This window comes from Candida oxycetoniae (assembly GCF_023343755.2).
Source record: "Candida oxycetoniae strain CBS 10844 chromosome Unknown scaffold30, whole genome shotgun sequence".
Taxonomy (NCBI): Eukaryota; Fungi; Ascomycota; class Pichiomycetes; order Serinales; family Debaryomycetaceae; genus Lodderomyces; species Lodderomyces oxycetoniae.
In genome coordinates this window covers 1-21,964 of record NW_026055437.1, presented here as the reverse complement: position 1 = coordinate 21,964, position 21,964 = coordinate 1, and the positions used below count along the sequence as shown (strand labels likewise).

General features: G+C 38.5%; 7 protein-coding genes across 7 annotated transcripts; 3 read left to right on the top strand and 4 right to left on the bottom strand. All coding sequences in view use genetic code 12, as the record gives it.

Moving 5' to 3' along the window:
* Positions 1–951: 951 nt before the first annotated feature.
* RAP1 (DNA-binding transcription factor) lies at positions 952–3,834 on the top strand (the record flags this gene model as incomplete). The annotated part of the gene is made up of 1 exon (XM_049323924.1): positions 952–3,834. The coding sequence occupies one exon, from the start codon at positions 952–954 to the stop codon at positions 3,832–3,834; it is 2,883 nt and encodes a 960-aa protein (XP_049180223.1).
* Positions 3,835–4,393: 559 nt separating this feature from the next.
* Positions 4,394–5,491, bottom strand: MP65 (putative family 17 glucosidase; the record flags this gene model as incomplete). Its single annotated transcript, XM_049323923.1, has 1 exon — positions 4,394–5,491. One exon carries the CDS (start codon positions 5,489–5,491, stop codon positions 4,394–4,396), a length of 1,098 nt encoding a protein of 365 aa, XP_049180222.1.
* A 4,280-nt stretch (positions 5,492–9,771) lies between these two features.
* KGF56_002668 (ubiquitin-specific protease) lies at positions 9,772–14,166 on the top strand (the record flags this gene model as incomplete). Its single annotated transcript, XM_049323922.1, has 1 exon — positions 9,772–14,166. One exon carries the CDS (start codon positions 9,772–9,774, stop codon positions 14,164–14,166), a length of 4,395 nt encoding a protein of 1,464 aa, XP_049180221.1.
* A 158-nt stretch (positions 14,167–14,324) lies between these two features.
* Positions 14,325–15,044, bottom strand: KGF56_002667 (putative pantetheine-phosphate adenylyltransferase; the record flags this gene model as incomplete). Its single annotated transcript, XM_049323921.1, has 1 exon — positions 14,325–15,044. One exon carries the CDS (start codon positions 15,042–15,044, stop codon positions 14,325–14,327), a length of 720 nt encoding a protein of 239 aa, XP_049180220.1.
* Positions 15,045–15,570: 526 nt separating this feature from the next.
* KGF56_002666 (uncharacterized protein) lies at positions 15,571–18,336 on the bottom strand (the record flags this gene model as incomplete). The annotated part of the gene is made up of 1 exon (XM_049323920.1): positions 15,571–18,336. One exon carries the CDS (start codon positions 18,334–18,336, stop codon positions 15,571–15,573), a length of 2,766 nt encoding a protein of 921 aa, XP_049180219.1.
* A 150-nt stretch (positions 18,337–18,486) lies between these two features.
* CWC22 (U2-type spliceosomal complex subunit) lies at positions 18,487–20,337 on the top strand (the record flags this gene model as incomplete). Its single annotated transcript, XM_049323919.1, has 1 exon — positions 18,487–20,337. The coding sequence occupies one exon, from the start codon at positions 18,487–18,489 to the stop codon at positions 20,335–20,337; it is 1,851 nt and encodes a 616-aa protein (XP_049180218.1).
* Positions 20,338–20,512: 175 nt separating this feature from the next.
* On the bottom strand, positions 20,513–21,661 carry KGF56_002664 (uncharacterized protein; the record flags this gene model as incomplete). The annotated part of the gene is made up of 1 exon (XM_049323918.1): positions 20,513–21,661. One exon carries the CDS (start codon positions 21,659–21,661, stop codon positions 20,513–20,515), a length of 1,149 nt encoding a protein of 382 aa, XP_049180217.1.
* Between the last annotated feature and the right edge of the window lie 303 nt (positions 21,662–21,964).

Here is a 21,964-nt window from a genome sequence, read left to right as displayed (position 1 = left end):
AGCTCTGTTACTCTAAGCTCTGTTACTCTAAGCTCTGTTACTCTAAGCTCTGTTACTCTAAGCTCTGTTACTCTAAGCTCTGTTACTCAAAGCTCTGTTACTCTAAGCTCTGTTACTCTAAGCTCTGTTACTCTAAGCTCTGTTACTCAAAGCTCTGTTACTCTAAGCTCTGTTACTCTAAGCTCTGTTACTCTAAGCTCTGTTACTCAAAGCTCTGTTACTCTAAGCTCTGTTACTCTAAGCTCTGTTACTCTAAGCTCTGTTACTCTAAGCTCTGCTATTATACTTTATTACTCTGTTCTATTTCATATCCCTCGACTAGAGTCGCCTTCGGCTCCTGTATTCTTCGGCTCCTCCAGTCTTTGTCTCTTCTATTTCATATCTCTCGACTAGAGTCGCCTTCGGCTCCTGTAGTCTTCGGCTCCTCCAGTCTTTGTCTCTTCTATTTAATATCTCTCGACTAGAGTCGCCTTCGGCTCCTGTAGTCTTCGGCTCCTCCAGTCTTTGTCTCTTCTATTTAATATCTCTCGACTAGAGTCGCCTTCGGCTCCTCTAGTCTTCGGCTCCTCTAGTCTTCGGCTCCTTCCTATTTCGGAAACAAATCAATTTTTTCCCTTCATTCCACCTTTTTCCATTTTTCTCCAAATTTTTCCCAATTTATACCAGTTTCTCCAAACGCTACCTAACGTGTTATTTTTTTCATCATCACCTCAACTATAAACAATGAATAATAATCCTTCGACATTCCCAACTTGAATCCGTACACCAAAGTTGAGCTTTTCAAGGGTTGCACATCCAAGCATCAACAAAAGTGATAGCAAAAACACAAAACACGAAATTTTTGCAATCAATTAAAAGTTAATTTACCAAGGCAAAGCTAAATCAGTGGCATAGACTAAAAAGCTATTGACAAGTAAATAGCCAGAATAAAGAGAGGGGGGAAAAAGAAATATGAATTATTCTTACGGGTATGATACAGGGTTCGACGGTGGTGAGGATGCTACTGCTCAAGCAGCTGTTTTTGCAGCAGGACAACAACATCTACAATTACAATACCATCGTCGTGCACAAGCTGAGGCTGCTCAGCAGCAAAGACAGCATGGACAAACACAAGGCCAGATTCACCTCCAACGACAGCTGCAGCTGCAGCACCAGCATCGCCAACAACAACAGCATCAACAACATCTCCAACATCTCCAACAACAACAACCAATGTTCCACCACCAATATGCTAAACCACGTAGCGAAATCTTTGTCACCAATGAGGGTAAACCAATGCCCTTTTTCATTCATTTGGGTGAACCAAATAGACAAAAGTACGTTACGGCGATAATTGAAAACGGAGGTTTTATTGCCGAGGGAGGTATTGAAGACATAGTTTATTTAAGCTCAACAGTCAAGAATAGAGAGGGCTATGTAAGAATGCAATACATCGACGATTGTATTGCGTCAGGACAATTGTTGCCAAGTCATAATTATATCATTGCAACTATACCGGAAGATCTGGAACCTATGATTGATGTGCTTGGATTGGAACAACATGGTCATCAAATGAGACATTTCCAGCAGCAACAACAGCAGCAGCAACAGCAACAGCAACAACAACAACAACAGCAACAGCAACAACAGCAACATGTTTTGCCACATCAGATTCAACACATGCAGGTGATAGAACAACGACAGGCACAGTTGATGCAGCAACAGGCACTAGTGATCAAGTCAGTTACAGATGTGAAGAAAAGAAGTAGTTTGAGCTCTTCATCGAAATCGCTGGCCAATAGATTTACCGAGGAGAAAGATGCATATATTCTAGATCAAATTCGAAGAAATCCTAGATTAAGAAACTCGCATGAGTTTTTCAGACAATTGGCTGAGCATGACATCTTGAGTAAACATACTGGGAATTCCATTAGGTCACGTTATAGACGACATTTGGAGCCAAAATTGGAGTTTGTGTACAAGACAAATAATCAGGGGAAACTAATCAAGGATCCAAGTACGGGACTGTTGATTAAAGTTGGTTTGGATCAGTTGCCACAGACCTTGAAGAATAAATTCACGGCTGAGGATGATTACTTTTTATGCAAGACTGTTATGGAACATAATCAAAAAGTTGCTGAGTCTAAGGGTCTTGAATTTGATCCTATAAAGAATGTGAATTTGTCCTACCTGTTTTTCAATGACATGTATCGAAAGAATCATAGGCATACATTGCATTCATGGAGGGATAGGTGTAGGAAATATATTACCGAGGGGACAATTGTTGCGTATATGAAAGAATATGAGAGGTGTATGAGAACGGGTCAGACTCCGAAATTGTTGACCAAAATCCCACCCCATGTTGCTGAATTGCAGAGTATAAAGGTCGAACATGATAAACACGATGAACCGAGTGCTGGTGATGGAAAGGACGTAATGCAACAACTGAACTCACGGGGAGAGGTGACTGAGGAAGATGATGATGATGACAATGATGCAAAGTTTGCCCAAGCTGCTAAGGCAGCTGAAGCTTTAGCTACACTGGCTGCTGCAGCCGAAAACGGCAATGATGTCGCAGATAAAAACGAGTTTTCATTGAATCAAGAGATCAGTAAGTTGAAAAGCTCTAATATTGATCATACTTCACAGAGACGTACGCGTACTGATTTGGAGAAGGAGGAGGAAGAAGAAGAGGAAGTAGAAGAAGAAGTAGAAGAAGAAGAGGGAGACAAAGAAGAGATAGATGTTGATGACAATATTATGAATGTTATGGAGAGTGCTTCCTTGGAGCACGATATTGGAGAGTTGATGAACTCGGATATTGCGTATGCTTTGAATAATAAACGTCAAAAAGTAGCAGGTGTTGATGAGCATGTGAATTCTTTTAGGGACAAGATTGAGATTCCCAAGTTAAGTCCCATTACATCACTAAGAAAGTTCAAGGGGAGAAATGTGGATTCAGGAGATGGTGGTGATGATGTTGGTAATAACGTGGATGTAGAGGAAAATGAGGAAGACGAAAATGAAGAAGCAGAAGCAGAGGAGGAGGGAGAAACTTATGTTGATGCTCTTGAAACTACTGAGAACTTTAATGAAAGTTCACAGTTGGAAGTGGATCGTAATGATGGTGATATGCATCAAACTGGATCTCCATCGCAGTCTCAAGAATTCTTTTCCATACCTAGAACCGAAACTAGTCAGACTCAGGAACAGGAAGTACAAGAAACAGAAGAGGAGGAACCTCAACGTAGCAGAAGAAGAGAGGTTGAGTCAACTCAAAATGAGACACAACCAACACAAACACAGAGTGCGGTTGAATTGAAGTATCTTGATGAGGATGTTACTTTTGATGAAGCTATTCATCTAACAAAATTCATTAAATTTGCCAATCATGAAGAACCAAGATTAGTTTTAACGGCAAATCTCATGGATGGTGATATAGAGACTATTTATCAAAATTTGGGGAAATTGGGATTCCGCGACAATTTTATTAGCCATATCATATATACTTGTTCAGGAGAAACGTCCGTAATGATCAATTATATAGCGACGTTTCTTCAGATATGGTTAAAGGAGCTCGAGAGTGAGGCTGGTGGTAGTAGCACTACTTTGAAAAGTTTCTATAGTTATTTGCCATTCAAAGGCCTTCATGGGATTTGGAATCGTCAATTTGATGCATTATTAGGGACAGAGAACGAGAAGAAATTGGCCAAATACAAGAGTGGTATTGAGATTGAAAGGAGAAAAGAATTCATTGCTGATTGTGAAGAAGAACATCTGGACATTGAGGAGGAGGAGGAGGAAAATGTTGTGGAGAAGCGAGGTGGTTTTTCTTTAAGCCGTGAAGCTTGGTGAGTTTTCTATTTCTTGAATCTAATTTTTGAACTTTATTTGATTGTTTTTGAACAAAATAAAATTCTTACTTCTTTATCCTTCTTATTGAGAAAGGCAAAGTTCATACTACAGTATAAAAGATGAAAAAAATGGTAATAAAAAATAGTTAATTTAATGTATAAAAAAATAATATCAAACAAAAGGCACACCACTCTTGAACTCCATAGTGATCAATCACAATAAGTTCAAAAGATTCTCTTCATATTTGTTTCTTGTTTCTTTGGCAAAAAGAATAAAAAAAAAAAAAACTCACACAAGATGACACTGGTGGTGAGGGTATAATTTTGAAACAAAATAAAAAAGGTATATCAACACATAACAAAACAATAAATATGAAGAGAACAACAACAAAAACAAATCACACAAAATGAATAACAACGTAGTTTAGCAGCTCTCAATTCTCAACGCATGCCCAAATTTTTCTCTTCTCTCTATCTTTTTGTCTCTTTCCCTCTTTCTTAAGGGAAATTATCAAAATAACTTTTATAATGTAATGTAATGTAGTTGTTTAACGGCTTTTTTAAGCTGACGATAAGAATCCCCAGTATTTTTCAGCATTGAAAGGACCATCAGCTTTCCACAAATCGTTGAAAGCAGTAAACAAGATGGCTGAGTTACCACAAGTAGATTTGATTGAGGAAATGGCACTCTGTTGGTTTTTTAAAGATGGAACGGCGGCACCATTAGACTCACCTCTTGATGGCCAACCTGTTTCAGTGATCAAGACATTCTTTGAACCACCACAAGCAGTCCAGACTCTTTGGATTTGAGACAAGACCCAGTCACCGGCCTGATCAGCGGTATAGTGACCGTCAAAGAAAGCATGAGCATTGACTGCAATGTAGTCAGAGTATTGACATAATGATGGGTTGTTGATGACGGCAATAAAAGTATCGACTGAAACAACTGGACCTTTGTAGCCGGTTGAGGCTAAAGCACCTCTTGCTTCGTCAACGTAGCCCTTGATTTGAGCTGGAGAGCACTGACCAGAGTTAACTAATTCGTTACCAATGGAGATAGTGTGGATATCATCCCAAGAACCATGAGCTGCAACGGCATCTGCAATAGTTTGAATACCTTGGGAGATTTGACCAACATCAAAAATACCAGCAAAGATCTTTTGGCCAGAGTGTTTTGCTTTCAAGACTTGAGCAACTTGATCACAATCAACACCGTATAATCTAATGACATCAAAGCCAGCCAAAAGTGCAATTTCAACAGCAATTTGAGCAGATGTCTTACAACCACCAGCATCGGAGTATGGTGAATAAGTGATACCTTTAGCACCTCCTGAGCCAGTGCTTGGAGTATCGGTATATTGTGGAGTTTCTGAAGAAACTGGAGATGGAGCTTCTGATTCAGAAACAATTGAAGAAGGAACAACTTGAGGAGCATCGGTTACTGGAGAAGCAACTGAAACATCGGTATGTGGTGATAATGAAACTTGTGAAAGAGTAGTAGTAGCATCACCAGCACCCAAAGTTACAACAACGACACTAGTTTGAGTAACAACGTAAACGGCTCTTTTTTCTTGGTTATGTTGATGGTGATTGTGAACCGCTGGAGCAGCTAAAGCTTGAGCCAACAAAGCTGACGAAACAATAGTCTTGAATAACATTTTATCTAAGGGTTATGATATGTATAAAATGAGTGTATATGAAGAAGCTTTAGTGATAGTATCAAGGGTTAGAATTTCTCTACTTCTTTTTCTTGTTTTCTTTAAAAAAAAAATGAGTGTAAAAGGATAATAGCGAGTTTTCCTACTTTTTGAATGAAAGATATTGCTTAAGGAACGACTGGCAAAAGTAGACAAGTATTATACCAAGGGGTGTGGTTAAGAAGTGATAAAATGAAAGGAAAAGGTTGATATGTTGATGGAAAGATATATAAGTGAGAAAAAGAAAAGGAGAGAGAGAGAGAGAGAGAAAGAGAACAAAAAAAAAAAAAAAAAAAATTATTATGAATGAAATTTTGTTGAAGATGTTTTACATTTGTTTTCCTTTTTGTTTTTGGTGATACAAAGAGGGAAAAATTATTAGCCAAAAAAAGGTTGCTCGACGTCTTCCTTACAAGGCAAGACATATTAGTGCATTGAATCTCTTTGATTGGGTGTAATTTTCACAAAGTGATAATTAGTGGTGGTCGTGCAGATCGATTAAAGAAGAAAAAAAAAAAGAGGTAGTAGGTGGTATCATGATACGAAAATTTTTATGCACGCACACACGCACGCACGCACGCAGTTTGGTGGGTGGGTGGTGTTAATTAATCATGCATTCCTTTTCACCGTGACTAAAAAACAACAGACGGTAGCGTAGGCATTGTTTTTTTTGTGTGGTGAGTCGTGCATTTTCTGCTATTTATTCTTTATCCCAATTGGGAAATATTTTATACTATAGGAGTTTACGATTAAGAAAATTTCTAACATAGGAAAGAATATGAATAGAGGATTTACACGATGTTTAATTTATTATTATAAATATTTGGGATAGGAAACGGATTTAGTAGCCTATGGAAACAGATACGTATTGGTATAGGGTAGTTGACATAGGGTAGTTGACATAGGGTAGTTGACATAGGGTACGTAGTAGCCTATGGAAACAGATACGTAGTAGTCTATAGAAATAGATTCAGTAGCCTATGGAAACAGATACGTAGCAGTCTATAGAAGCAGATTCAGTAGCCTATAGAAGCAGATTTAGTAGCCTATGGAAATAGATTCAGTAGCCTATGGAAAACAGGTATGTAGATTAGAACATCTAAAATAACTTTCTGACCCATCCTTTTGTCAATATTATCCCTATATTGGTTTACTATTATCCTTATTGGTTTGCTATTACCTTATTGGTTTGCTATTACCTTATTGGTTTGCTATTACCTTTTTGGTTTGCTAATATCCTTTTATAGCCGAGACTTTACTCTTTTTCAATGCCGATTTATTTAAAAGTGGCTTTTAGTTTTGTTTACCAATAGTGGATTTTTATTTACTATACAGAGTCGAGTACTGGACGATTTAGTGCGAGTGTGGAATGATAATAAACTATCGACACTAGCAACACTATCGACACTATCGAGCAAAGCGAGATAGTGGAGCACACTGATTAATGACACTAGCAACACTATCGACACTATCGAGCAAAGCGAGATAGTGGAGCACACTGATTAATGACACTAGCAACGCTATCTCGCTTCGCTCGATAGTGTCGATAGTGTCGATAGTGTCGATAGTGTAGGCCTTTACAATAGACCCTTTAATATGTATCGAATATTGTACAAACACGCCAATAATAAGACACGTGACGTTTTTTTCCCTACAACGACAGGGGGAAGGTGAGAGTACAAAAAAAATTCAATTCTCGTCTAGGCACCTTTCCTCTCTTTACTATGCTACATATTCTTTGTTCTTTTATTTACACCATGCTACATATTCTTTGTTCTTCCCCCTTTCCTTGTAAGTAAAACAAAACTTTTGTTAAATTGAGCATTCATCCAAAGAGAGATGAAAGGGTAGTTTCAGGTGTAGTACTATCGAGCGAAGCGAGATAGTGTTGTAACACTTAGTAGCTTGCTACAACACTGTAGCTTGTTACAACACTCTGTAGCTTGCTACAACACTATCGAGCGAAGCGAGATAGTGTTGCTCGATAGTGTCGATAGTGTAGGATTTTACCTTTTGTCTTTGGTTAATCTTTTTTCATGGATATCAAATCTAGATCTCAAGTATTGCCTTTTTTTTGTGCATTTAACCTTTTTATTATTTAATTGTTCTGTATGTTATCTTGTTTACTGGTGTATAACACTATTGAACACTAGCGAGCGAAGCGGATAGTGTTTTAACAAGCTACAAAGTGTTGCTCCACTATCGAGCAACACTATCGAGCAACACTATCGAGCAACACTATCGAGCAACACTATCTCGCTTCGCTCGATAGTGTTGTAGCAAGCTACAAAGTGTTCTAACAAGCTACAGAGTGTTGTATCAAGCTACTAAGTGTTACAACACTATCTCGCTTCGCTCGATAGTGTTGTAGCAAGCTACAAAGTGTTCTAACAAGCTACAGAGTGTTGTATCAAGCTACTAAGTGTTACAACACTATCTCGCTTCGCTCGATAGTGTTGTAGCAAGCTACAAAGTGTTCTAACAAGCTACAGAGTGTTGTATCAAGCTACTAAGTGTTACAACACTATCTCGCTTCGCTCGATAGTGTTGTAGCAAGCTACAAAGTGTTCTAACAAGCTACAGAGTGTTGTATCAAGCTACTAAGTGTTACAACACTATCTCGCTTCGCTCGATAGTGTTGTAGCAAGCTACAAAGTGTTCTAACAAGCTACAGAGTGTTGTATCAAGCTACTAAGTGTTACAACACTATCGAGCGAAGCGAGATAGTGTTGCTCTGCTCGATAGTGTCGAAATTCATCTATTTCCAAGATTTATTTTTCTTTTAATTAGGTGCAAATTTTCAAACTTATACTATTCCATGATGATGTTCTCTAATGTAAAGCAAAGCGAAGCGGATAGTGTTTTAACAAGCTATAGAGTGTTGCTCCACTATCGAGCAACACTATCAAACGAAGCAAATAGTGTTTTAACAAGCTACAGAGTGTTGCTCCACTATTTCGCTCTGCTCGATAGTGTTTTAACATGAAAAAGAGAGGGGAAAACGTCTATTTCTAAATATTACTTTTTCTTCTAATTTGGTGCAAATTTTCAAACTAATATCCCTAATAGGCACATGGCTGATAATGTTCTCCAATGTAAGGCAAATGGAGATTAACCTTTATACTTTTTAACACTATCGAGCAACACTCTAGCTTTTTAACACTATCGAGCAACACTCTAGCTTTTTAACACTATCGAGCAACACTCTAGCTTGTTAACACTATCTCGCTTTGCTCGATAGTGTTGTAACACTTGGTAGCTTACTACAACACTCTGTAGCTTGTTAGAACACTATCCGGTTCGCTCAATAGTGTTGCTCGAGAGCACACTGACTATTTACTATTAATTATTCTACAAATAATTTAGGTTAATACCTTTTTTCTTCTTCATGATTGGAAACTAAAGTTTGTTAGCCGAGTTGTAGAGAAGGTGGATACAAAGAGAGAAATGAGAAATGAAAAGGGTGGTTTCAGGTGTAGTCAGCGTGCTCCACTATCGAGCAACACTATCGAGCAACACTATCGAGCGGAGCGAGATAGTGAAGCAACACTTTGTAGCTTGTTACAACACTATCGAGCGGAGCGAGATAGTGAAGCAACACTTTGTAGCTTGTTACAACACTATCTCGCTTCGCTCGTTAGTGTGCTCATAGAGCCGATGAAGTAGATATGCCACCCCTCCACTTTGTAGCTTGTTACAATACTATCTCGCTTCGCTTGATAGTGTTCCTAGTGTCGGTAGCTTTTCACAACACTATCTCGCTTCGCTCGATAGTGTCGATAGTGTCGATAGTGTCGGTAGTGTCGATAGTGTCGGTAGTGTCGATAGTGTCGGTAGCTTTTCACAACACTATCTCGCTTCGCTCGATAGTGTTGTGAGTTGCGAATCGTAATCCCTTACGCTACATTAATCATTATCTTGATTCCCTTTTTTTGTAAAAAGAAAAAAAGAATCAAAGCAAACAGTCCACTTGCTTCTTAGCTTGAAAAGCAAAACTACAAGGTATAAACATCAACCGAATTGATATTTCGGCAATTGCAAAAGTAAAAAGAAAACCAACAAAAAAAAAGAAGGTTTACATTAGAGCTTGGAATTTATACAAGACACTAGAGCTTTAAGGGTCTGATATATATAAAAACAGAGGATTGAGGGTTGACAAGGGGGGAACCTTTTTTTATGCCATATCAAAGAGCAAACTAGAACAAAAAAATAAATCACTATATAAGATCTTTTCAGCATTTATGACAGACTCTATCGAGCAGAGCGAGATAGTGGAGGAGGACACAGGGGGTCAGCACCAGCACCACGACACTAGTGGCCACCAGCACCACGACACTAGCGGCCACCACGATACTAGTGGCCACCAGCACCACGACACTAGCGGCCACCACGATACTAGTGGCCACCAGCACCACGACACTAGCGGCCACCACGATACTAGTGGCCACCAGCACCACGACACTAGCGGCCACCACGATACTAGTGGCCACCACCACCACGACACTAGTGGCCACCACAGACACTATGATGATAAAAATGTCATTAATGTAGATAGCGATATCGACGATTTAATTGATAAGGAGGAAATAACTAGCAAGCCCCCTGACAAAGAATCGACGGTAGCTAATTCGGAAAACGGGTTTGATCGTATTTCAAGTCCTGAGGTGATAGACATGACTGAAGATGCTGAGTATGGCGCGCAAGAAGAATTCAACCAAAATGAGTTGGAATTGATAGAGGCAAACGATGCACAGTATTACAATATCGAAGAAGAAGAAGAGGAAGAGGATGATGATGAAGAAGATGATGATGATGAAGATGATGAGGTGGATGAGGCGGATGATGACGAAGACGACAACAACAACCGGCAGCACTTGCAAGCGCAAACACAATCACAATCACAATCACAATCGAACCATACGCCCCGTCTGCAACTGTCGCTGCAATCAGGATACCCACGAGCAGATGAATATGATGCATTGGCCACGAAATTAATGAAACCAGTTCCCGATTATCCAGTAAAAGATGAAACTCACTTTGTATGGGAAATAAAGGACTGGACACAACTCACAAAAGAAGAAAAAGCAAGGTCTCCTAGAGTCAAGTGTGGAGGTTTCGAGTGGAATATTTTGCTTTTTCCAAAGGGGAACAATACAAATACTAGCATTTCAGCATACATGGAGCCACATCCTCCAATAGACGAAACTACTGGCAAGCCCAAAAATGAAAACTGGTATGTTTGTGCACAATTTGCTATTGATATTTGGAATCCACAGCATCCTGAAGCGCATTTACCAAATCAAAGCTCACATAGATTCAGTAAAACTGATACTGATTGGGGATTCAGCTCAATGATAGATAAAAGGACATTAGCATCCAAGCGAAACTTTAAAAACCACTCTGCACAAGTTGCTATTTTGGAAAACAATCAATTGAACATCACGGGGTATGTGAGAGTGATTGATGATTCTTCAACTGGAGTTTTATGGCACTCGTTTAACAACTACGATTCAAAGTTGAATTCTGGGTATGTTGGATTGAACAATCAAGGTGCAACATGCTACTTAAACTCGCTATTGCAGAGCTATTTTACAACAAAGCTTTTCAGAAAATTGGTTTATGAAATTCCCACAATACTGGGTAAAAACGCAGGTGTAGCTTTGGCTTTGCAGCGAACTTTCTACCTATTGTCAAATTCTAAAGACCCAGTAGGTACAATGGAATTGACCAAGTCTTTTGGTTGGGATTCATCCGATGCATTCACTCAACACGACGTTCAAGAATTGAACCGTATTTTGATGGATAAGTTGGAAACTGCAATGAAGGGAAGCGCTATTGAAAAGGGGCTTAATGATATTTTCGTGGGAAAGATGAAGTCATACATCAAGTGCGTAAATGTTCCTTATGAATCATCAAGAGTAGAAGATTTTTGGGATATCCAATTGAACGTGAAAGGTTTCAAAAATCTTGAAGAGTCATTTAAAAACTATATTGAGATTGAAATGCTCGACGGAGAGAACAAATATCAAGCAGGGGAGGAGTTTGGTTATCAAGACGCCAAGAAGGGTGTTGTCTTTGAATCTTTTCCACCAGTTTTGCACTTGCAATTGAAAAGGTTTGAGTATGATTTCATGGTTGATGACTTGGTAAAGATTGACGATTTTTACGAGTTTCCAGACAAGATTGATTTAAAGCCATTTTTGGATGAGGATTTACCTGAGGACGTGAAGAATCAAAACTGGAATTATAAGCTACATGGTGTCTTGGTGCATCAAGGTACCATTTCTAATGGCCACTACTATGCCATGATTAAACCAAACGCCTCAGACGAAACATGGTTGAGGTTTGATGACGATAAGGTGTGGAAAGTTACTCCACTGCAAGTATTTCAAGAGAATTTTGGTGCGGCCGATTTGACAAAGGAAGAGTTGGCTGGTATGACGAGGCTGGAACAGCAAGAACATTTGATTAGGAGAGTTACTTCGGCATATATGTTGGTTTACTATCGTGAAACAGAGTTGGAAAAGATTTTGCCTGCTGATGAGTCGGCAATAGAAGCAGCTATTCCAGACCACATTTCTAATCAAATAAAATATGAAACAGAAGAAAAGGAGAGGCTAGAAAAGGAAAGACAGGAGGCATTATATTATACAAACATTAAACTAATCACCACTCACACAATGAATAGTCACATAGGATTCGATCTTGCTTTGGATCCAACGGTTGAGAAATATTACGAATCTGCATTAGCCGGAAGCGATTGTGATCCAAAGGTTCTTAAAGTTAGGAAGGACAGCATGTACACCGAATTAACAGACAAAGTAGCCGAGTTGTTGGGCTACGAAAATAGCAACTTGTTTAGACTTGTTGTCACCAGCCACAGGAACAATCATACAAATAGATTGGATGTTCCCGTTGAAGACAAAATGAAGGGAACAACCGTTGGCAATGTAAATTCAAAAAACTTTAATAAAAAATACGACGAGCCAGTGTTTTACGTAGAAGAACTCAACAAAGATATAAAAAACATTAACAAGTTGGTGCAATCGAAAGAAAGCGTGGATCCTGCACATTTCAGCTTTGACCAAGTTTTTTATAAGATCAACTCGGTTGGAACAAATGTGACGGAGGATATGGAGTTCAAAAGCATTTTGCCTTATTCAGGATATATCACAGTAATAGTGAAATACTTTGATCCCGTGTCTCAGGAAGTAAGAGGATTGTCTCATATTACAGTTGGCAAAAACGATACCGTTGAGAGTATTATTGACCCTGTGAAGGAGTTGTTGGGATTCTCAAAGGACGTTAAACTTGAGCTTTTCGAAGAGTTGTCACCAACGAGACTTGAAGCGCTCAATCCGGAGTTTACATTCGATAAGCAGGAGTTGAACATTGGAGACATTATAACAGTACAGGTTTCGAATGCCGCTGATTTAGCAGGAGATGATAAAAAATTTAAAACAGTAAAGGATTATTACAAATTCTTAGCCACTCGAACACACATTAGAGTCAAGCCCTATAATGCAAATATTGAAGATGAAGACTCGGATTACGTGGAGAATGATAAGGATGATGATGATGCTAATAGTAAAAAAGTAAATGGAATCGAAACCATTAATGGCGAGGAAAATGATGAAACTACAATAAGGGAAATTGAGCAAGCCAAAAAATTGAGTAAAAGTTTTGATTTATGGATCTCCATTACCGACACGTATTTCGAATTGGCTGAAGCCATTGCAAATGTTGTGAAATGCGATCCCGAATACTTGAAGATTTTCCTTATTGGTAATCAAGGTCACCGTTATACCTTGAAAACAACCTATGTTTTGTCCCAGATCTTCCCCAAAACAATATGTGTGGACACAATAACCGATTTTGAATATGAGATTTTGAACTTGAAGTTGAAAGAGTATGAAAATTTGAAATCATTTAAAGTTTACTGGCTTAATAATTTATTACAGTATCAAATGTTTGAATTATTAGTGCCCAAAAAGGGAGATGTACGTGATCTTTTGAACAAGTTGTTGCACAAGGTTAATGTTCCTAAGAAATTTTTGAAATTCATATTGTGTTGGTCTGGAAGCAACCACACGTTCCGCGAGATTCTTAAATTTGATTTACCTGTTAGTCAACTTGCAGAGAATCTCGATATATACTGTGGTATTTTCCCAGCCGAAGTTGAAGTGCTTTGCGAACACGATATTATAAAAAGATTTAGTGGTGATGATGGGGAACCTGTTAAGGAAGAAGAAATCGAAGACTCAGCTGCAAGGGAGGAATTCATTTTAGCAAAACAAGCATCTAAGAACTTGAACCTCATTATTTCATTCCACTTTCACAAAAATAGTAGCAACCACCATGGAATTCCATTTATTTTCATAGTTTTCCCTAAAGAACCTTTTGAACAGACAAAGGAGAGGTTAAGGTTGAAACTAGGTTTGGGAAAACAAGCTTTTGATAAAATTCGGCTTGCGTTGGCGGATTCGAGCGACAAGGGAATGTATCTCGATGATGAAGATAAGAGTCTCGTTTTGTTCGATAAGCTTGATAACAAGCGTACAATTTTGGCCCTTGACCATCCTGATAGAGATCCAAAGCGTCAAAATCCTTTCGATAAAGGTATTTCTATTAAGTAAATAAGTTTTACATAAAAAAATTTTATTCCTTTTTTTTTTTTTTTTTTTTTTTTGACATATAACGATTATTATTTCAAGATTTGGTTTCTTCCTTTCTTCCTGTCTCCCTTTCTCTGTCTCTCTCTGTCTCTTTCTATAATTCAAATCTTTCCTTATCATTAAGAATATTGTTCATATTTGCGTATTTTTTCTAGTTCCCGCTGCCTTATATCTGTAGAACTAATCTTACCCTTCCATGAATTTTCTGCGGTTGAGTCCTTATCGCCAATTACTTTTATTGCAGTTACATCTAATTCGTTGAACCCATGTTCCCTTCTATACTTATTGACAAACTCTCCCCCGGATATTGTTTCGTGACTTATTACCAATCCATCAATATCGCGTAAATAGCCCGTTGGCCCACAAACATCACTGATTTGATATATTTCGAAATACTGATCATCACTCATTATCAAACTTAGAAACCTTGTCACTGAATTTTGTCTTTTTGAAAACGGTTCTAAAGCTTCTGCAAATTTCTTGTTTTGAAGCAACTCCTTGCCTGTTATTCCAATTATCATTCTAGACCTAGTCAAGAATAAGGCCATCGAAAGTAGAATCTTGTGACCATCATGCAAATGGTCAAACGTACCTCCAACAGCTGTAGTAGTGAATTCTCCAATAGATTTCTTGTCCAAGATTGGGTATTTTGCAGATGGCAACTCTACTTCAAGAACAAAACTAGATATCTCAGGCATTTGAAGTAATTCTTGTTCTGCCTTGGTGATGAATGCCTTATTCCAATTCCGAATCAATTGTCTTAGTTTCCTCTTTGCTACATTGAAAATGACATTGATTTCAAAAGTACCATCTAGTTGACCAAACTCTTCCAGCTCCATCCGTAGTAACGTATAGTACTTGTATAGGATCTCATTTAAATGCGTTACATTGGTAATCTTTTGTTGAATCAAGATATCAATTCTATTGCAACAGCCAATTTTTTGAATAACCTGTTTTAGAAAAGCAGAGTAATCTTTCTCAATTGGATTAACTAATACTACAACCGGATTCACCATTGAAATACTCCTTCTTCTATCAATGTTCTCTATAGCTAACTTGTTTTATTAAATTTGTATATATACAAGATGTCTCATTAAACATTATCTTTTTTGTTAAAGCTTTTTTTTTTTCGGCTCGACGTGTTCTGTCGTGCTACACTATCGAGCGGAGCGAGATAGTGGCCAGCTAGTCAGTGGCCAGCTAAGCAGTGGCCAGCTAGTCAGTGGCCAGCTAAGCAGTGGCCAGCTAAGCAGTGGCCAGCTAAGCAGTGGTCAGCTAGGCAGTGGTCAGCTAAGCAGTGGTCAGCTAGGCAGTGGTCAGCTAAGCAGTGGTCAGCTAAGCAGTGGTCAGCTAAGCAGTGGTCAGCTAGGCAGTGTGTTCCACTATCTCGCTCTGCTCGATAGTGGCCAGCTCGATAGTGGCCAGCTCGATAGTGGCCGGCTCGATAGTGGAGCCTTCGATTCCACTATTTTCTGCATCAATCGTTTGATAAATTTCTTCAAGTACCTTAGTATGTTGTTTTGCATCAAAATCTTTGTAATACTTGACATCAAGTCTCTTCAAAGCAATTTGTAACTTTTTATTCTCGGGAGTAAGTTTGCTATCCGCGTTCAAAGTCTTTTGAAATTTTAAAAGTGATTTTTCAATAGCAAGAGTATGCTGGTCAAAGTTATCCTTGCTTAATGAAACTTTTGGTTTATAGTATAAAATACCTGCTTTGAGGATTAACTTATCAAAGTACGCCTTTTTCTCACTAGTACCAACATCTGTCCAATGTGAAGAGCTTACAATGCCAATGACTTTGTCCATGAAAGAGCAGAATGAGTTGGGAACTCTAGACTTTTCCTTTCGGCCTAAGTAATCCCTATAGGTCTGTTGAAATTCAATCAAGTTTTCCAAAAACTCCGTCAACTGTTTACTCAGAATGAAATGTTTCGAGGTGTACAACTTTTTCTTATGATAATCATTATAATAATGTAAGTCCTTGACAAAAACAGAACAAATATTGTTTATATGCTCAAAAGTCAATGGGATACTATCTTTCCCAAAATTTGGGTCAGCTAAAAAGCGTAATATTTGCACTAAAATGTTTGTTCTTGTACGTCCATTGGTTCTGCCGTGCTCCCCAACCTTATATATGAGAGTGTTGAACATGGCCTCATCAACAATGGAAGCAACTCTGTTCTTATGATTCAGGCGCAGTTTGGGAACTTTATCAAAAAAATTGCCAAAAATATCTTGTTTCTTCAAGTCTGTAGTATCGATATTGAGACCGCCCCATTCAGCCATAGAATAGTAAAATGCTTGAACAAATTCTCTAAAACGTCCAATGTTGACAAGACTGTCAAAAACTTGATTCAACATAAATCGATTTATAGAAAATGATAGTGATCCTTTGTTTGGTTGTTTGCTTTTCTTCTTTAGATTTTTGTCTTCCTTTACCAAAAGCTCGCTTTTGAGATTAATCAAAGGTTCAGGCTGATCCTTAAATCTGTCATGACGGACCATGTAGACCTCCGGATTAAATGCAAGCGGATCAAAATTTCCAAGGACGTGAGATGGTCTTAGATCTTCCATATTTTTGAAAAATTTCAAGTTAACACCTTCAACACGATTCATTGCATTCTGGATTCTTTTATCTGTTTGTGATTTTGACTTTTCTGAAACTGTGATGCGATTGTCTTGAATATCACTTTCAATGTATTTCAACAACTTATCAGCTTCGGGGGAAACTGCACGTAAAATATCCAAGGCTCTTTCGTTGTAAGCATAATGAGATCCTTTATGGAGCCCTAAACCCGTACCCGAATCACGACTACATAGGCTTGCGATATATGTTGTAATGACCGGAAAGTCTATATGTACTCTGGAATGTTTCCACTTTTTTATATTCTTTAAATTCAACACCTCATCCGAGGTTTTCAACGGAGGCATTGCTAAGGCTCGCACCTTGTCCATAATAATCTCAGCGGTTTTTACATGACCAGCCTCTAATTCCAATAGCCTTAAAATACGCTCGTGTGATGACAAGCTCGTATCTTCCAAAGTCTTTTCTCTTTCATGCTCAGTATATCTCTTGATTCCCTGCAATAGTATTGTGAATGTTTGTGCGTCGGGATTTATGCGCTTTATTTCGGTTTCTTCATTCCCGGTTAGTTCATCAAAGAAAGCCCATGCGCTTGCTTGTCTATCTTGAAAATTCTTCACCAAAATACTTAGACATGCGTTAAACACGGTTGTGGTAAACTGACTGCTCTTGTTCAGAAACTCATCCCTTCCATTTCTAAATATTTCCAACATTTTGTCGCAAAGGTCTTGGCTTGCGTGCCCCCAGGAAGTTGTTTTAGAAACTCCATTGAAAAGCATTGAGTATGTGTACTCATCGCACTGTATCCCAAATCTGCGTCGTTCGTGAAACGATTTGATACCAGCTTTTTGATCTTTCCTATCAAAATGCCATGCCATAATCACATTCATGCCGACTTTTGCACATTCTCTTTTGCTGATACGACACAAGTATGTGGCTCTTTTATCGTCTTGGTCGCACTTTAACAAATCATAAGCATTCAGGGTAATGAAATATGGGTCTTCCAACTGTTCTTTGCTTGTTCCCAACAAACGTAACGATAAAAGCCGATTTACCTGGATTTTTGTAGCATCTTTGATTCTCATAACGTTATCAAAAATAATCCTCGCTTTGGGGCTACAAAACTTCAAATCTCCCGCTCGCAAAGTATCCACGGTGAAAGGTTTCCCCTTATGGTCAAGGAAAGGTGTCGAAGCATATTTTTCTTTTAAAAATTTAAGAGGTCCTCGAATATTCTCCGTCTTTATCCTCAGTTGTTGGTGCCCGCTTTGGTGCCCGCTTTGGTGCCAGCTTCGGTGCCAGCTTCGGTCCTGGTCCCGGTGCCCGCTTCGGTCCCGGTTTTGCCCTCGGTCATCGTTGTGATTGGGTTCTGGTGCATATAATCTCAATTGTTCATTGTTTTCAACAAGGTCTTTCAACTTTTCCCGTAGGTTATTCTTGCTCCCAACTACACCAGTGTCTACCTTTCGAAAATGCAGTAGTTTGTTCATCACCCTCGGTCGACCACTACTGGGTATCCCTACCCTGTTTAACCTTGGTTTCATCTAAAGTCTATGCCACTATCGAGCAAAGCTACTAAGGTGGGAAAGTTGTGGAAAAGAAAAAGAGCGATGAGCTTTGAAAAAACGTTATTTCAAAAAGAAACACTTTTTTTAATGAAGATAGAGCTATAGCTTGTAAAAAAGAAGGGAGAGATGAGCAGCCAAGCTCTGTTGGTTGTGATACCTAAGAATAGTGGTGACAGTGGTGATATTTCTGGTGAGGGTGCCGATATTGCTGGTGACGGTGGTGATATTGCTGATATTGCTGGTGATGCTGGTGATGCTGGTGATGTTGGTGATGCTGGTGACGATGACGCCCAGAGAAACAATTGGCAAACATTAAAGCGCGATATTAGTGCTCTAATGCTGCATCTCAATCATGCAAATATTCAACATACCATTGTACAATTATTTAAACTCAATATAGAAAGAGGGAGGGGCCTTGTTGTTCGAGTTATTATGAAGCTCCAAATGAAGCAGCCCAAAGAAGCAGCCTTATTGGCTTCACTAGCTGCAGTTCTCAATTCGAAATTTCCCAAATTGGGTAGATTGTTGTGTTCAAGATTGTTGCTCCAATTCAGATCTGCCTATATCACCAACAATTGGCTTCTTTGCAAATCCTCGCTATTGTTTATATGTCACTTGACAATGCAAAGAGTTTTGAGCGAGATTTTAATACTACAAGTGATCCAGCTCTTATTAAACCAGCCTACCAAAGGTGACATAGAATTGACCGTTGACATATTGAGTGTTTGTGGATCATTTTTATCAAAAAATTCAAAGGCGGCTACAAACATGATATTGGCAAGGCTCGCAGATATACTACAAGAGTTTTCAAGCTTATCGAACAGGTCTAAAAGTTCAATCAGATATGCGTTGCGGTTGGGTCAAAGTGGGTTTAAACTGGCAGAATTGCAGATTGACCCAAAGTTAGCTCTTGTTGAGGAGGAGGACATAGAGACACACGATTTGGATTTTGGAGCAAAAGTCCGATCAAGAGACTACCTAAATGTTTACAGGTTTGATCCTGATTTTGCCAAATCAGAGATGGAGTATGATAGAGTACGAAGGGAAATAATAGTTGAAGAAGAAGAGAGTCAAGAGGAGGGCGAGAAGGAGGAAGCACAAGTTGGACAAAAAAAACAACCTGCACCTGCTGAAGTAAATGTGTCTAATATGACCCAATCTAGCTTGATAGAGTTTCAGAAGCGGGTGTATTTGACAGTGATGTCGTCCATGTCTGCAGACGAGGCAGTACACAAGCTTTTAAAGTTGAGTCACAGGAGTAAAAAAGATCAAGAACAAGATAACAAAACACTAGCAGATATGATAATAAAGTGTTGCTCTCAAGACAAGACTTATACGAAATTTTTTGGAATAATTGGAGAAAAGCTATGTTCTCGAAATAGATACTGGCACGATAACTTTGTTGATCTATTTAAAGATTATTACAATATAATAGACAACTTTGAAACTAATTCATTAAGAAATGTTGGAAAATTTTTTGGTCATTTGTTTGCCTCGGATGTGATTGCTCTTGACCAAGCATGGAGTGACATAAAAATCACCGAAAGAGACACTACTCCGGCAAGAAGAATTTTGCTTAAATTTGTTTTCCAAGAGATGGTTGAGGAAATGGGAATAGGTGAAGTTAAAAAAAGGTTGATTTACGATGAGTTCATAAAGGATCACATCAACGGAGTATTTTTTGTAAAAGGTGTCACTTGGGAGGATGCAGACGATATTCGTTTTTCAATCAATTTTTTTACCGCCATTGGTTTGGGTGTACTAACTGAGGAGATGAGAGAAGTTTTGGCAAATTTACCCGAGCCAGAAAGTAGAGGAAGAAAACGCCATCGAAGAAACAGTGATGATTCTTCGAGGGGTTCTTCAGATTCCTCGAGATCTTATTCAAGAAGCACAGCAGGTTCTAGATCAAGAAGCTTTTCACGAAGTAGATCAACATCTCAAAATCTCTCGAGATTAGTTGGCGATCTCAGGTAGCAATAAAAAGTACGAAAACAAAGTTTTCAAGTAAACAGTCTTTCCAACAAAGAAAAGGAGAAGGATAAAAAGATATAACAATCATTCATTAAACAAAGATTAAAAAAACTTCAATAGAACTTTTTCAAGTGTTTCCTACAAGGAAAAAGAAATAGAAAAAAGTGAAAATTAAAACTCAGCTCACTCGTACAACAGAGTAGAAAATCTGAGCAGCAGATCCATCATCCAAGACAGACTTTCTGGGTTTATTCACGTCACCGTTACAGAAGTTGTCGGGATTATAGTTGTAATTGACACTTTTTGAGTCACCGGTAATTTTCACATACTGTTCATACAAGCTTTGTGCTTTGGTATAGAGTGAATAATCGCCAGAGTCAAGTTTATCAAACAAGTAGATAAAATTGGCTTGATCAACTAGTGCACTAGTATATGAAGTTTTCCCTCCAATTGTGATCAAATCGGCAAATCCGCAAAACAAAAGATGTACATAGCAAAGATCATTGTTCCAAGCTCCATTATTATTCAAGAAAGTTGACGATGATAAAGTTGCAGATGCCATTTTGGTCGCTTTTTTCAAATATGTTGCATCACCTGTGAATTTGTAAAGATAGGAGTAGGTTGAAATGGCTGTACCTACTGTATATGTCAATTTCCCTTTATTAACTTGCCAGGTATCCTTATTAATACCGTCATAATAGAATCCATCCAGTGGATCTGTCAAATGCTCGTCTAACCAAGTAAGACAGCTATTTGCAAATGTTAACAAAGTTTTATCATTGTTGTATTCGTAAACTTTAACTGCACTAAGAGCAGCTTCAGTTGTTGATATTGAGGCTACATAAGTGGCATCCTTTTGCCATGTTATGCCTCCAATTTGTGACCATTGTGTTTGAATTAGGTGCATCAAATTAACAGCAGTGTTGAGATATGCTTCCTTCTGGGTCAACTTGTAAGCATCCAAGAATACCCACAATACTTGAGAATTATCGTCTGTGTAAATGTCTGAACCCCCCGGCAGACTAGTGAACCACCCTTCGGAATTTTGAAACTTGTATAAGGAATTAATAACTTGTGTAGTCTTTTGCACGTCACCAGAATCCACAATAGCCTTCCCAGCCACGGCTACATCCCAAACCGCAGCATAACTGAAATTGGGGTTACATGATGGGTCATTCAAATCAAATGCCTGATATTCATTGTGCCAAAATGTAGACCATGTGGTGCTTAAAACTGATGTATAGGCAAATTTTGCGTCAAACGAACGCTTACTCACTATGGACCCGAACACAAGGTTTAGAAATGTGAGTAGTAAAAGAAAGCTCATTATTAACGAGATTGTTTATCTTCTAGAGCTTGAGAAGATGAACTGTTCCATCATCATGAGTCTTTCTTTTTTTTTTTTGAAAAGGATGCAAACGTGGTTTTTAATATAGATTTTGACAGGAAGTATAACTGTTTGAAAATAAAGAGGAAAACAATGAATTACATTAGCCAAAAATTTCAGGAAAGTTTTATTCCGATGTTTTTTGGCTTTTTATTTTTTTAATTTTGGAAAGCCCTAACAATGGTTTCCCTCCTCCTCCTCCTCCTCCTCCTCCTCCTCCTCCTCTTCTTCTTCTTCTTCTTC